This window comes from Emericellopsis atlantica, assembly GCF_019669845.1.
Source record: "Emericellopsis atlantica unplaced genomic scaffold F5Z01scaffold_10, whole genome shotgun sequence".
Classification (NCBI taxonomy): domain Eukaryota; kingdom Fungi; phylum Ascomycota; class Sordariomycetes; order Hypocreales; family Bionectriaceae; genus Emericellopsis; species Emericellopsis atlantica.
In genome coordinates, this window is record NW_025764712.1 from 41,109 (window position 1) to 54,297 (window position 13,189).

The 13,189-nt window shown below is 54.1% G+C and overlaps 6 protein-coding genes across 6 annotated transcripts; 2 read left to right on the forward strand and 4 right to left on the reverse strand.

The window, feature by feature from the left end:
• Positions 1–1,379: 1,379 nt before the first annotated feature.
• Positions 1,380–3,019, reverse strand: F5Z01DRAFT_620548 (uncharacterized protein; the record flags this gene model as incomplete). The annotated part of the gene is made up of 5 exons (XM_046261143.1): positions 1,380–1,579; positions 1,630–1,750; positions 1,804–2,451; positions 2,505–2,600; positions 2,648–3,019. 5 exons carry the CDS (start codon positions 3,017–3,019, stop codon positions 1,380–1,382), a joined length of 1,437 nt encoding a protein of 478 aa, XP_046119105.1.
• Positions 3,020–3,773: 754 nt separating this feature from the next.
• On the forward strand, positions 3,774–5,344 carry F5Z01DRAFT_36682 (uncharacterized protein). The gene is made up of 3 exons (XM_046259320.1): positions 3,774–4,198; positions 4,252–4,386; positions 4,439–5,344. Exons 1-3 carry the CDS (start codon positions 4,142–4,144, stop codon positions 5,312–5,314), a joined length of 1,068 nt encoding a protein of 355 aa, XP_046119106.1. The 5' UTR covers positions 3,774–4,141; the 3' UTR covers positions 5,315–5,344.
• Positions 5,345–6,792, reverse strand: F5Z01DRAFT_36816 (cellulase family protein). The gene has a single exon (XM_046259329.1). It carries the CDS (start codon positions 6,614–6,616, stop codon positions 5,375–5,377), a length of 1,242 nt encoding a protein of 413 aa, XP_046119107.1. The 5' UTR covers positions 6,617–6,792; the 3' UTR covers positions 5,345–5,374.
• Positions 6,793–7,309: 517 nt separating this feature from the next.
• F5Z01DRAFT_685475 (PH domain-containing protein) lies at positions 7,310–9,026 on the reverse strand (the record flags this gene model as incomplete). Its single annotated transcript, XM_046265966.1, has 2 exons — positions 7,310–8,752; positions 8,808–9,026. 2 exons carry the CDS (start codon positions 9,024–9,026, stop codon positions 7,730–7,732), a joined length of 1,242 nt encoding a protein of 413 aa, XP_046119108.1. The 3' UTR covers positions 7,310–7,729.
• A 913-nt stretch (positions 9,027–9,939) lies between these two features.
• On the forward strand, positions 9,940–11,501 carry F5Z01DRAFT_749391 (uncharacterized protein; the record flags this gene model as incomplete). Its single annotated transcript, XM_046266997.1, has 2 exons — positions 9,940–10,412; positions 10,467–11,501. Coding segments are annotated over exons 1-2 (1,116 nt in total), but the record flags the coding sequence as incomplete, so codon positions are not given.
• A 222-nt stretch (positions 11,502–11,723) lies between these two features.
• Positions 11,724–12,875, reverse strand: F5Z01DRAFT_673143 (putative mitochondrial oxaloacetate protein; the record flags this gene model as incomplete). Its single annotated transcript, XM_046264899.1, has 4 exons — positions 11,724–12,016; positions 12,066–12,667; positions 12,722–12,796; positions 12,859–12,875. The coding sequence occupies 4 exons, from the start codon at positions 12,873–12,875 to the stop codon at positions 11,724–11,726; spliced, it is 987 nt and encodes a 328-aa protein (XP_046119110.1).
• Between the last annotated feature and the right edge of the window lie 314 nt (positions 12,876–13,189).

The following is a 13,189-nucleotide window of genomic DNA, read 5'->3' on the forward strand; positions in this document are numbered from 1 at the left end:
GTTTGGGAGCAATCTTGCCTGGAAACAGCGCGAGGGCTCAAGGAGGCGTCTGACCAAGTCGAGAAAGAAAAGGCTCGTCGACCTCAGCCAGATGGACGGCAATTGGGCTGACTGGGTTGAGAGGATGCTGCGACGTGGAGGGCCTGACTGGGACTGGGACTGGGACCTGGAACGACTGGAGTGGACGGACCCGAAGCCTGAAGGCGCTGGTGTCCAGTCTGGCAGTGGGGAACGTCGTAATGGCCGGGCCCTGCTGAGTGGGCGGGCGGGCGGCTACGTTGCTAGGGGCCTAAAATAAAGGCTGGAGGCATCAATGTTCGTCTAGTGCGTTACATGTGGGATTGGGCAGCCAGCCAACAAACTGGCTAGGTTTTACTGGCCGCGAGCGTCAGAGCCCAAATGGACCAAGGTAAAAAGCACCCACACGCTACATGTACTACGTATCTGATGCCTCGCCTGTGATCTTCTTCCAATGCCTGAGAGACCTGTCCGTGAAACTTGCCCGGGCTGGGTAATTCTCCGCCACGAAGCGCGCCTCTGCGGAGAACCAGTCACCACCACGCAACACGTGAAATTGCTGTGGTCAAGCAAGAGGCAGATGTTGCGCTCAGTACCTTAGTCGATGAAGCGTATTCTCAAGGGCATCCACGGTCACGTCTTCTGCAAGATTTGGCTGAACCTTGCTGATGTTCTCTTACCTGTACCACAGTCGGGCAGATAGACAGGCATGTATAGATGTGTTTAATTAAACTCACAAGAACGTAGCATAGGCTACAGCTTTCAAGCCTCTGTCTCCGGCCGCAACTGTAATCAAGGAATGACCAACAGTTCTAGCGGAGAGTAAATATTGAGCTTCGTGGGCGGCGGGCCCGTGGCTGATACTGCAAGAAGAAGAGAAGACGCGCCAAGCCCATGTGCAACAGCCCATCCCCCAAAGACCGTTCAATCTGACTCGCAGAATGCCTTTCTCTTTTTCCACATCGTTTGAATTCGTCAAGTCGTCATCGTGGTCGCATCCTACATCAAACTATAGCCAGACATAAAAAGAGAGAGACATGCGAAGAAAAGGGCTGATGCTGGAGCTGCAGCTGCTCGACAGCAACTGGGAAATGCATGTGGTAAAAGAGCAAATACGACAAGAAGTAAATCACCAAAATCATGATAGCCAAAGAGAAATTCCACATATATCGAGCAACCATACTTGATCCGTCACGACAAGAGAGATGAGATGACAAACTTGAAAGGTATCCGAAGAAAGAAAATGTTCATCACTGCGAGTCTTACCCAAATCTTCCTCCACGCATGCTCCTCAGGGACCTGTCTGTCCCTTTCAGTCCACATCTCGGTCTGGGCGCTGTTTTAAGAACGGCAATTGCGTCTTACGACTGATAGCCGCTGTAGCCATTGTTGAAGTTCTGTCCCCCAGCGGGCGGGGACCACTGAGTCTGAGGAGCTTGCTGGCCTCGACCAAAACCACCAGCGCTCTGGGGTGGTGCGTACCCCATGGGGGAACCAGGGAATCCGGCGGGAGATCCAGCGTGAGGCGCACCAAAGTTGCCCTGTTGACCGTTGTATTGCGCTTCTCGAAGTCAGTGTTATCCCACGAGAGTATCGCCATCATTCACTTACCACCGTACTGTGGGTAGAATGTGGGCGTGCCGGGGAAACCACCAGGCGTCGCCGCACTCTGAGGGCTGTATGGCGAGGATGGGTCAAAGGCTTGAGCTCCAGGAGTCTTGTCCTTGCCCCACTGTTGCGCGGTCAGTCAGCCGTATGCTGATCACTTGATAAACTTCAACTTACGCTGCACTTGAGTGGTCGTCCGTTGACATTGTATCCGTTCATCTGGCAGATAGCCATGGCGGCGTTTTCGTGTGTGTCCATCTTGATGAATGCGAAGCCTCGATCCGCATGGAAACGCGACTCCTGAACAAAGCCAAAGTTCTGGAATAGAGGCACCACTTCCTGAGGAGTGGTGTACGGAGTCAGGTTGCCGACATAGACGGTGGTCTGCCAGTTCGGCGTCTGAGCCTGAATAGCGTCGAAACTACCGACGCCGTTCGAGGGAAACTGATGGTGGCCGTACGGAGTGGTGGGCGTCAGTCCCATGGCCTGCATGGCCTGCTGCTGCGCCATCGAGGGTTGGCCCTTTTGGTTTGCCCAGTTGCAGCGGATTGCCCTGGACCCCAACCATTCGCCATCCATCGAACTCAATGCCTTCTCGGCCTCGGGGCGATCACGGAAAGCGACGAAGCCATAGCCCCTTGAGCGACCCGTTTTCATATCCCACATCACACGGGCTTCCGAGACCGAGCCAAAGGCGGAGAAAGCTTGCATAAGGATTTCGTCGTTGACTTCGTTGGACAGATCTCCGACGAAGATGTGGAAATGGCCAGACGTATCCTCTTTGTTCGAAGTAGTAGACTGATACGCCCAGTTGACTCGGATTTCCTGGCCAAGATTATTAGCATAGTCCAGACTGTGAGCCGATGCCGTGGTCGTACCGATTGGTGTACTCGACGTCCATTGAGCGTCTGCATAGCGCGCTCGGCAGCTCCAGGATCATCGTACTCGACGAACCCATAGTTGAAGCCCTTAGCCTAGACCCATTAGTACAGAACACCTCTGGTGTATTATCTTAACGCACGTTCTTGTCGGGGATGATCTTGACATTCTGAACATGGCCAGTGGTCTCAAAGATCTGTCGCAAGACATCCTCAGTGACTCGCTGGTCCAACCCTCCAACGTATAGCGCCCGCTTGTTAGGTTCTGGCGCGGCGCGTCGAAAGCCGCCCCCGGAAGTTGGAGACATCATGGCCGAATTGTCGCCTCCTGACATAGGGGAAGTGAGCGCTGTCGGGATCGGATTGGTGTTCTGGGGGATATGGAGAGGTGGGGGCGGAAGGTGGGATGCGCCAGGCTGCCCATTCTGACCATTGTCGAAGCCCTGCGCGCCTGCGCCGGGTTGCGATCCGTGAGGGAGCTGGCTGGCCGTCGAAGGAGCGTTGTTCTCAGCCATGATGGTAATGGTGTGATCACTGAGATCGCACAGGTGTTACTATTCGTTGACGATGATGGCGGTGCGCAAGCGAAGCGTGTGCGGTATGCAGCTGCGTGTGTCTAGCGTGGTATACGTTTGCTTGCGCGCGTGTCCGAGCTAGGAGACCTGTCGTTTCAGAGCAGACTAGCCAAAGATTCGTAAAGTAAAGGTCGGTCGTAATCGTGGATAAACACAAGATCTGGGAGCTTGGCAGAAGTGACAGCAAAGACACGCCTGATGATGGTCGAGAGATGACAGGAGACGGAAGAAAAGCTAGAAACCAGCAAAGCAGAACAAAGGATAAGGAAACGGACACAAGAAGGACCTGGCCCTGGAATCGCAAGATGCCCTTTTTCTCAATGTATGTTCATTTAAGAGTGGAGGTCACTGGTCAGAAACTCCAGTCAACCTGAGCTCGAAAGGCGGACCGCACCAGGAGTGCCTGATGAGGGGAAATGCCACCAGACCGCCCCTGTAGCATCATGTGATTGGTCACATCTGGCTTCAATTTGAATTGGCCTTTCTCTAGGACCCCTGTGTGGCTCACCGAGAAGTCGGCAAGGTCCAAATCAATTTCTAAGTCGAATACGGACTATTCAAAGTTGTAGTTATGACGGTTCCCAGCTCACTGCAGACGCTGGGACTTCCCAAGAGCCTCTCGATGCGGACTTGGACCCTGGAATACCTGCTCTGGGTGAGACAGCCTGCTTATCGATAAAGGATGAGGGTCCCGAGATCAATCCTAGCGGGATCAGTGCGCTAACAGCCCCACCAAAATCCAGTCACGGTCTGGACACGGTAGCCGCCGTGCATAAAGCCTGCCTTATGCAAGTGGCCCGAGGTTGTTCCGGGAGACATCGTGACTGAATTGGAGCTGGAGCTGTGCAGCGCGCCGGCAATCATAATGGGGCCGCAACTTCACGTGCAATCACCGCCAGCACGTTCTGTTCAACAAACACTATCACCCTACATCAAATGCTATATGATTCACAACGTATTTTCCTTTATTTTTCCACACTTCCTCAACATCGCGCCATCGACCGGTTCATAACGTTCTGCCAGACTTTTAGTCTCCGTTGACGAGAGCTGATACAACTTTCAATGGAGCCTCAAGTGAAGGAGTCGTTGGACGCGCTCCAGAACCTTTTCAACGATGTGGTATGCAATCACTTGGACTCCTCCAGAATACACAACACTAATAATTTGCACAGCTTATCCAGACGGGGAAAGCGCTTCGTGCGCAACACCGAGAGGCCCAAGGCCAGGTGGTCGCTCAACCACAGTTAAAGTTCCCTGAAACCCGTAGCCTATTCTCACAGGCCTTGGACAATCTGGAAACCGAAATTGTATGTCTTGAACTTGGGTTGGCAAAACTTGGGAAATCGCTAACCTCAGCAGGTACAAGCAAAGTCTGTCTTTCAACGCGACATCACCCGCCTGCAGACAGACACCACCCAAACTGTGACCCAGCCAGAGCCAGTCCAGCCCCAGACCAAGTCACCCCTGCTAATAGATGCTGAATCTTCGCCACCAGCCGTCAAACAAGATGTCGACATGTCTGATCAAAACGTCGATAGCAACATTGTGGCCCCCTTTCCGGACATGGGTATGGACTCTATTGAGCCAAAGGCCGAGGAGGTGAAGGATGAGCAAAAGCAACCGTCTGAATCTCAAGCGAAGCTCGAGGCTCCCCCAGTTGCTCCCATGTCAGCAGAGAACCAACTCGAGCGGACTGTCTCGAACCCGGGCGAGGCTAAGCCTGAGAAGACCGAGGAACCCACCATGGGCGAACCGACGCCTGCTGACTCTGCAGCATTCACAAACATGGAATTCACATTGGTGCCAACAGACAGCGGCCCGCAGGGAAGCAACAATGGGCAACCCCAGGGCAACGATGGAAGCACAGGACCGAACGCCTTGGATGGGATCAACTTTGGGGATTTCATGCCACCGAACGAGCCTGCCAACAATAACAGCCAGCCAGCCTTCGATATTAACACGGTCACACAAGATGGAAACGAAGCAAGCAATGCCACGGACACCTCGGCTCTGGATGACTTTGACTTCTCTACTACCGGCCCCGCGCCCGATATGACTTGGGACGGCGATGGGCTGGATTTCGACTTCAACACTGAGGATAACACATTCAACGACCTTATGGACAGCCATGAAGCTGATTACGACGGTGGTCAGTCACACAATCATGGAATGGAAGGGCAGAACGACGCATTTCATGTCGACTTTTTGGACATGGATCCAACCAACGGGTCTTAGGATGATTCCTGGTGGACTCGATTAAACGAACAATCCAAAATCGTTCCGAATTAAGGTCGACTATGGGCCTTGTGTTACGTTCCACATCCGACCTAACATGCCTTTGAACTTATCATTGCGCCAATCCACCCAATTCCTGTCAACGGCAGCAAAAAAGTCCTCACGGTCGATGATGCCCTCTCGAACATAATATGAGCCCGCAATACTCCAGAGAGCCCAATCCGCGTCATTGTTCTCAAGATACTCCACCAAACACTCGAGATATGCATGGTCTTCGTCGGACAAGCCGTCATTTGGTCCACCAGTCATGCCTACGCCGAACTCTGAAAGCCACAGAGGACCCTGCTGCTCAGTACTATCAGCGAGCACAAACCCGAACAGAAAGCCGTACTGCGCCTTTTCGATGCCGCAGTTTCCAAAGTTGGGCGTGTTGACAGTGAAGCTGTACGCATGAGCGTCCCATACATTCTTGCCCTCCCAGTCCTCGGTCGGCATCTTCTGCTCGCGCAGGGCGCCGAGGTTGTTGCCTCCGTCAAGACCACCGATGGAGATCAGCAAGTCAGGATTCGCAGCGTGGACCAGGCGAGCCGCAGCCGGCATCTTTTCAAACCACTCTTCGCCGCCCCAGGGGATCTGGATGACCTGGGCGCGAAGTTCGTTCCTAAGAGACATGCCCACGACACCCGGACGACCCACCGACCACTTTGCCATCGCTTCGAGACCATCAAACCATGGCTGCGTCTCAAAAAACTCGCTGTTCGCCGGGACATAACCAGGAGCATCCTTCCACCAGCCATTGCCGTCCTCAAGATTGCAGCACCACTTTGCCTTGCTCACGTGGTTGTCCAGAAAAGTCATGAGCCCCCTCTCCCAGAGCGCATCCTCCACGACGCCAAACACATCCATGCGCGACGCCTTGGCGAGGAATGAATTCTTCTCGACAGCCATCTTGTACTGTTTCATCAAAGCTGCCTCGTCAACGCCGCCTGAGCTTGCGCCTATCCGAAACGATTCCTCAACGTCTACATCTGGGTTGAGAGCCATGTCAATTGAGAATGTCAGGCGCACACAATTGAACCCCGCGCCAGCAATCCAGTCGGCGATGTAGTCGACGCTCTGCTTGCTCAGACCTTCGGGAATGTTCGGCTCCATGTGGCCCGGCCAATTGATGCAACGAAGCTTGACGCGAGCGCCGTCCGTGTCCACGATCCATCGTCCCGAGGAGCTCAGAGGCACATTTGGCTTCTGCGCAAGGACATTCGGCAGGGCCAATGCCCCCACCGCGAAGGGCAACAACTTCATTTGGGTGGCACTTGGTATCGCGGAAGCGTCGAATGTGTACAGTGGGTGTAGAGATTCCTATAACCAGGGCGAGGAATGAACGACATGGAGGTAGATATCGAGGCAATCGCCTGTACCGTAGCTGGTTTATTATGCTCACCAATAATACACCTAGTGGAGCAATCACGCCTCTCTGGAGCATGACCCCAGCGTAGCATCGACTTCCCGGTCAACCTAGGAATGGCACCTACGACGGCACCCGACCAAGTCAACACGAGCATCTGAGCCGTTCACCACTCCTTTCCCAAGTACGTGATGTTCCATTAGCACGTCGCAAGTCATCCATCAAAGTCAATGTGATCATCTCAATGTCACCAAAGTGACGGCTCGTTAGTGTCCGCATGTTCTCGACATTGGTGCAGGTCCAGATGCAATGGAATGCCCAGGATTGATTGGCAGTTGGGAGGGACATGCATGATAGAAACGCCACTCTGCCCTGCTAGAGTTGCGCTGCCTTGGACATCCAACCACTAAGGACGTCCAACCGCTAAGGATGTTCACAAAGCCAATGTGGCGATCATGGTGATGGGGGAGGGGGAGGGTAGGAGGAGCTGATGACTGAAGCAGGTGATGGGTGTCGCCAACAGAGGCATGCTCTTAGGCCGGTGTTTGACGCTGCCCGAATGCTTTCAGGGTGTCAATCGTGACTGGATTCAACGTCATGCATCCGCACAGAAAGTCATGGTGGACATGCAAGCTGATAACAAGAGGTTATGGTGCACATGCGCGTGTCTGGGTTGATGGATTACTAGTAGTAGGTATAAGCGATAAACTATTCACGGGATAATTCCCTGTTCTGTGTCGAAAGTAAGGAAATAAAAACCCATGTTGAACGATCGCTGTTTCTATCCGCGCTGTCCAGCAGATGCGCGCCACTCAACTCCTAGCTCGAACCCCTAACAAGGTGGTTTGTACAAGAATGTCTGTGCCACACGGGTTGGGCCGGTGATTGTGATACTAACGACCAGGCGACAGCGTCTGAGGGAATACAAAGGCTGACATATAGAAAGATGTCGCAAAGTCGCTTTTTCGTAAATTCGTAAAGAGGCTGGGCTCATGTGCCCAAACCATTAATTAGTGCGCAAGCTGCTGCTGTCCTCCGGCGGCAATTCGAGCTTCGAGCTCGCGTCTTTTGGCCAAAAGGCTCTTGAAAGCACCGACGCATTGAACGAGCGCTTCTTCGTCGTGTGTCGCAAATTTGTAGCTCTTCTCTTCGGTGATGATTTGTAGGCAGTTTGTCTTGCTCCTGCTCATCGGATCTATGTCCACAACATCGACTATTGCAGATAGACGGAGGATCCGCTGTGCGGTGTATTCTTGCTGGTTCTTGTACAGGATGAGGTTGCGAGGGCGCAGCACTCCCCACAGATGCTTCCACTGCCGGACGCCTCCCTTGGTTCGTAGATGGTACAGCCAGCCATGCCAAATGACGCGATCGGGATCTAATTCGGCGGCTGCCGTGCTTTGATGACTTGAAGAGCGGTTCAGAGGGCTGGCGCGAGGATATGAACCGACCCCAATGTTGTCGCTCAATGGCGGCGCCTGTGGTGCGCTGGCGGATAAGCTCTCAAAAGATGCGGCCGGTAGACGCACGGTAGCCTCGTTGTCAGAAAAGTCGGAGTGGGACGCGAGTTCGTTGCCAGACAGCCCCGACAGCCCGGATGACTCCATGTGTGCTGACTTCCTCCGGCGAGGCACAGGAATCGGCATGGACGGGCTGAGCGGCTCGGGCGAGCTTGACAGCAAGAACTCATCATGCTCGCCTAGCTGTCCCAAGACTGCTGAGCCGCCAGGTGTACGCCGGCGAGCCGCAGGGCTAGCTAAAGACATTTCTTCCTCTTCTTCCTCGATGCGCGCCTCCTTGCGGATCAGTTGTACCCACTCCTCAGCCTCTTTCTGCGTGGGCGCCTCGAAATGGAAGTTCTTGGAGGGCGAAAAAAGGCCAAACACGTGTTCGCGCTTGTGTTTGGGATCTTTGAGGAACGCGACAGCAGTCAGGTCGTTCAAGTAGATCTGATGTCGCAGCTTGTCCTCCTTCTCGTCCTTGTATATCGACAGTCGGTTGGGGCGCATGACAAGGTAGATCGACTTCCACGACTACAGAGTGCGTTAGCGACAACCAATTGGACTAGGAGGGGGACTATTGAATTACCTTGGTCTTGCGCGTACGTCTGCGGAGCGATCCGCTCTTTAGGACACGGTCGACCGCAAAAGACCCATTCTGATTGACCGGCGTCGAGCTTTCGGTCTCTGGACGGTTCATATTGCGAGGCTGCTGTTCTTGGTGGCCAGATCCAGGACCAAGCTTTGCGGCGATGCTGCGAGGCTCTTCGGGTCTCTGGACCTGGACCTGAACGAGGCTCTGTGCCATGTCAAGGACTTGTCAAGGACTGAACGACAGGTGTAATCAGGTCGGGCTGGTGGTGATGTCGGTGGTGTAGAGTGTGGCGCTGAGTATTTTAGTATGCGCTCGCGTGTGTCGTGTGTCGTGTGCTTCGAGTGTCACACTGAATGTGCCCAGACTAGCTGCAATGCCTTGTGATCATACGTGCGATGCCTGTAGCTGTGTCCGCGGGCCCTCGCATTCGGGCGGCCAGAATCGTTGACGCCTAGTTGTAGACGTAGGCAGAAGGGGGCGCTGTCGATGGAGCATGCGAGGCGGTACGTTTGCGTGGTTGGACCAGTGGTTGGTCGACGAGGCAGTGACAAAACAAGCTCCGGGTTGGTGTGTCAAGTTGTTGATGCAGAAGGCACGGTTCGAGACAACGGGAGAGGGTGGGAGACGTCCCGGGTTGATGATGGCGCAATGTGAATGATCAGCAGACGCCGGGCGTGCTGGTGGTGGGTGTTCGGGACGCTGGCGTAGCGTCTATTAATTACACTACCTTGGTCTAGAAAATGAATGGTGCGTTCGCCAACCAGATGACTGTCCTTTGATCGGAGCAGGTCTGCGAGCGGATAGCTGCATTACCAGTCCATCGACTGCGTTTCAGGAGTTGGTTGAGACGATCGAGTCGCGTTTGCGATCTGGAGTGCCGAATGCAATCATTGGGAATGCATGAGCTTGTCGGAATGGAGCTTGCACTCATCGAATCATCAATTAAAGCCGCTAGACTAGGACAGGATAGGACTGGAGTCTCACCAGAGCGTCTCGGGAGGTGGCAGGCGCTACTGACGTCACCAGCCAATGGAATGCGTGCATCATCCCGGTGAGACTCCTCTGGCCGTGGTTAGGGGCTGCCCTGAAAGTGTGATCCGCGTGTAATTAATTAATCAAACAATCATTATCATCAGACACTGCAGGGATAATGGACCGAATTCTTCCTTGGTGAGACTTCGAAATACAGCCCTCTTTAGTTCTGGAAAGGAAAGATCAGCAGATCTTGAAGAGCATGTCTGTTGGTGTAATTATAGGTAGTCCAAAATTCCGCCCTCTGGTGTTGGTTGATTTTAGGTACCCTGCAGTTTGAGCAGTGGCAAGCATGCCTTTTTTAAGATTCGTGGGCCAGAACTGGAGGTATCCGGTCAACAGTCATGAGCCATCTTGAACCCAGCAAAAGAAATCACGGAGTAGTAACACCTCAGAAGCCAAAGCATCCAGCTTCAACTTGAACCTGGGCAAGAGCAGCCTCAAATAATCCTCGTCCCCAAATATTCAGTATTCTCTACCAGCCATGGAGGGGTCGAAATCTCAGCCCTGCAAGAAATGCAAGAATGAAGATGCGCCTTTCAACTTTCGCAATGCGCCAACATGTCGGTACGTACTGCAACTTCGTGGTCTACTTCATCATCTTACTGACAATTGGTACAGTGACTGCTACATGCTATACATAGAACAGAAGACTGCCAAAGGTCTAAGAGCACTTCACACAGACATCCGCACGTCAACGCTTCCAGAACCACGGCGCTATGTCGCTGGACTCTCCTTTGGTGCATCATCCAGCGCGATGGTATGCGCACTAGACAAGCACACGCATCGGGAGATGAGCAAGAAGTCGTCGTCATTATTCGAGGTGCTGGCGGTTCACGTCGATACCGACCTCTCCGACCAGGACGGTCAGACACCAGCGATGGACATGCTCGACCGCTACAGAGAGAAATTTCCAAACGTCAAATTCCAGTGTGTCCACCTGGGCGAGGTCCTCAGTTTGAAGACGGTGGATTGGTCGACCTTGCCAGGGTTGGGCGCACAAGGGACACCGTCAGCACGCCTACAGAAGATGTTCTACACTCTGCCCTCCATGACCGCCAAAGCCGACATACTTCGCCTGCTGACCCGTCACCTGCTTATCCATGTGGCCATGGCGCAAGAGTACGGGGCTTTGCTGCTGGGATACACTACCACCGCGCTCGCGAGTCTGACTATGGCAGAGGTCGCCAACGGCAGAGGGTTCAGCGTGCCATGGCAGGTCCAAGATGGTCGCTCTCAAGTGTGCACCTACGAGGATGGAAAGGCCGTGTCGAAAACCGAGTTCCCCGTCTACCACCCCATGAGAGAGACTTTCAGAAACGAAGTCAAAATCTACAACTCGCTGATACCGGCGCTTGCGGAGATAGTGTCTAACACTGATATATCACCCGGCGTGGTCTCGCACAAGGACACGAGCATAGACGAGGTCATGACACGGTACTTTGATGGCGTCGAGGAGTCGCTCTCTGGCATCGTGGCGAACGTGGTGCGGACCACGGGCAAGTTGGCCAAATTACGGGGAGACGCGCAATGTGGCCTGTGTGGCGTGACGATGGACGAGCAAGGGGATTCCCGATGGGCCGGCGAGTTGGGGGAGGAGGAAGACAATCAGCAAACAACGCGGTTATGCTATGGCTGTAAGAGATCCATCAACGGATAAGTTGGACATTAACCCCTCTATATTTATTCCGGTCTTTTCGCAGACCTCGAACTCCCAATGTATGCATGTGTCCTCCGTGCAGGCATATACCGCTTATGCTGGGCTCCGCACCACGTATAAGGCGGCGAGAAATGCAAACAAGCCCAACAGACACCTCGCCATAAATGAACAGTATATACAAGAGAACGGCCGATTGAAATGACGCGACCAGTCCGCAATCAAGCTGCCTTTGCGTTGGCCTTGGCTTCTGCGTTGGCTTTGGCTTCAGCCTTGGCCCTGTTGGCCTCAACAACATCAGGGATGATGAGCGTCTCGACCTTGCGCATCATCTTGTTCGTCTGCTCCGCCAGCGAAAGCGTGAGAATAGTGTGTGGCAAGATTCGGGCCAGGTGGGGGAGGAAGCCCTTGTAGATGGCGAGGAGACCTTCGGTGCGAATAGTCTTGAGGGCGCAGTCTAGGACGCCCTTGTAGAGGTTGCCGTTCTGGTTGTACAGGCGCGACATGATTGTGTCTGTACGAGTCAGCTCAAGTCTCATTTTGGAGCGCATCAGGAAACTCACCAGGAGGATGCATGACGCAGCACACCACGAAGCCACTGATGGCACTGCTCGTCAAATGTAGGGGCGCGCCCTCTTCCATGCCAGCGTGCTTCATCAGCCGCCTCTTTGCAAAGAAGTAGGTGGGAAGCTGCACCGAACTGCCGAAGCCAGTCCTGATCATGGCCGCGCCAACACCACGGTACAGGCCCCCGAGTCCCTCGCTGCGGAATATTTGCGACAGACCGTCGATTGCGTTGCGATAGTTGTGCTGCGTCCCCATGGGCAACGTTTTGGAGAAGCTCTGCAACCGGGTCTTGACCAGGAAAAAGGGGCTGCCTGCCGCGGCACCAATCATGCCTGACGATGCGCCGCAGAACATGTTGATCGCCAGACTCTGCTTCTTGTCGTCCTTGAAGAAGAAGCCTGCTAGCGAGGCGCGCATCGGGTCGTAGAACCCCAAGCGACAGCCATTGAGGACCATCTGGTAGACATAGGCGCATCCAAGACCACGGTATATGGCACGAATACCTTCGCTCCGCACGATGACGCCGGCGCCATGTAGCGGACCGCGGTAGTGGAGAGGCTGGGCCCCTTTTTGCTGTAGTTCACCCTGCAATTGCATGCTGCGCGCAAGTCAGCCTGAGTTGTTGGCGCGTGGTCATCCTGATGGTACGCACCGAATCTTGACCGTCTCGAACGGGTGAGTCGCTGTAACGGCACCGCATGCCGCGATACCGCCGCCGATGAAGGCGCTGGTGGTTGTCAGTGACGTGCCGCGTTTTGCGCCGGAGCTTGGGAATTGGGTGGAAAGTACCCTAATGTTGTCGACATGGTTCCCGCGTTTCGCAGAGCGCGCACTGTATCGGTGAATCCCCGCGATCGTATGCCAGTCGTCGACTATTTGCGCCTGTCGGTAGGCTCGACCTATTAGAGCCCGGTCGGTGAGGGTAGAGGGATTCGCTCAGGAGGAGGATGGCCGGTTCATCCGCAGCACTGATCCAGATCGCACGTTAGAAATCATGCCAATTCGCTCGAGCATAGGACTCACATGATGGTGATTCGTGCAAAGACGATTCGGAGGAAATATTTGCTAGGCCACCTAACAAGGGTTGTAAGAAGAAGTTCGGGTTGGGCTCGGAGGCAGA

Coding starts and splice junctions, on each gene's coding strand:
- F5Z01DRAFT_36816 (XM_046259329.1), bottom strand. CDS start 6,616: ATGAAGTTGTTGCCCTTCGCGGTGGGGGCATTGGCCCTGCCGAATGTC.
- F5Z01DRAFT_36682 (XM_046259320.1), top strand. CDS start 4,142: ATGGAGCCTCAAGTGAAGGAGTCGTTGGACGCGCTCCAGAACCTTTTC. Junction 4,199..4,251: donor AGAACCTTTTCAACGATGTG/GTATGCAATCAC, acceptor TAATTTGCACAG/CTTATCCAGACGGGGAAAGC. Junction 4,387..4,438: donor ACAATCTGGAAACCGAAATT/GTATGTCTTGAA, acceptor TAACCTCAGCAG/GTACAAGCAAAGTCTGTCTT.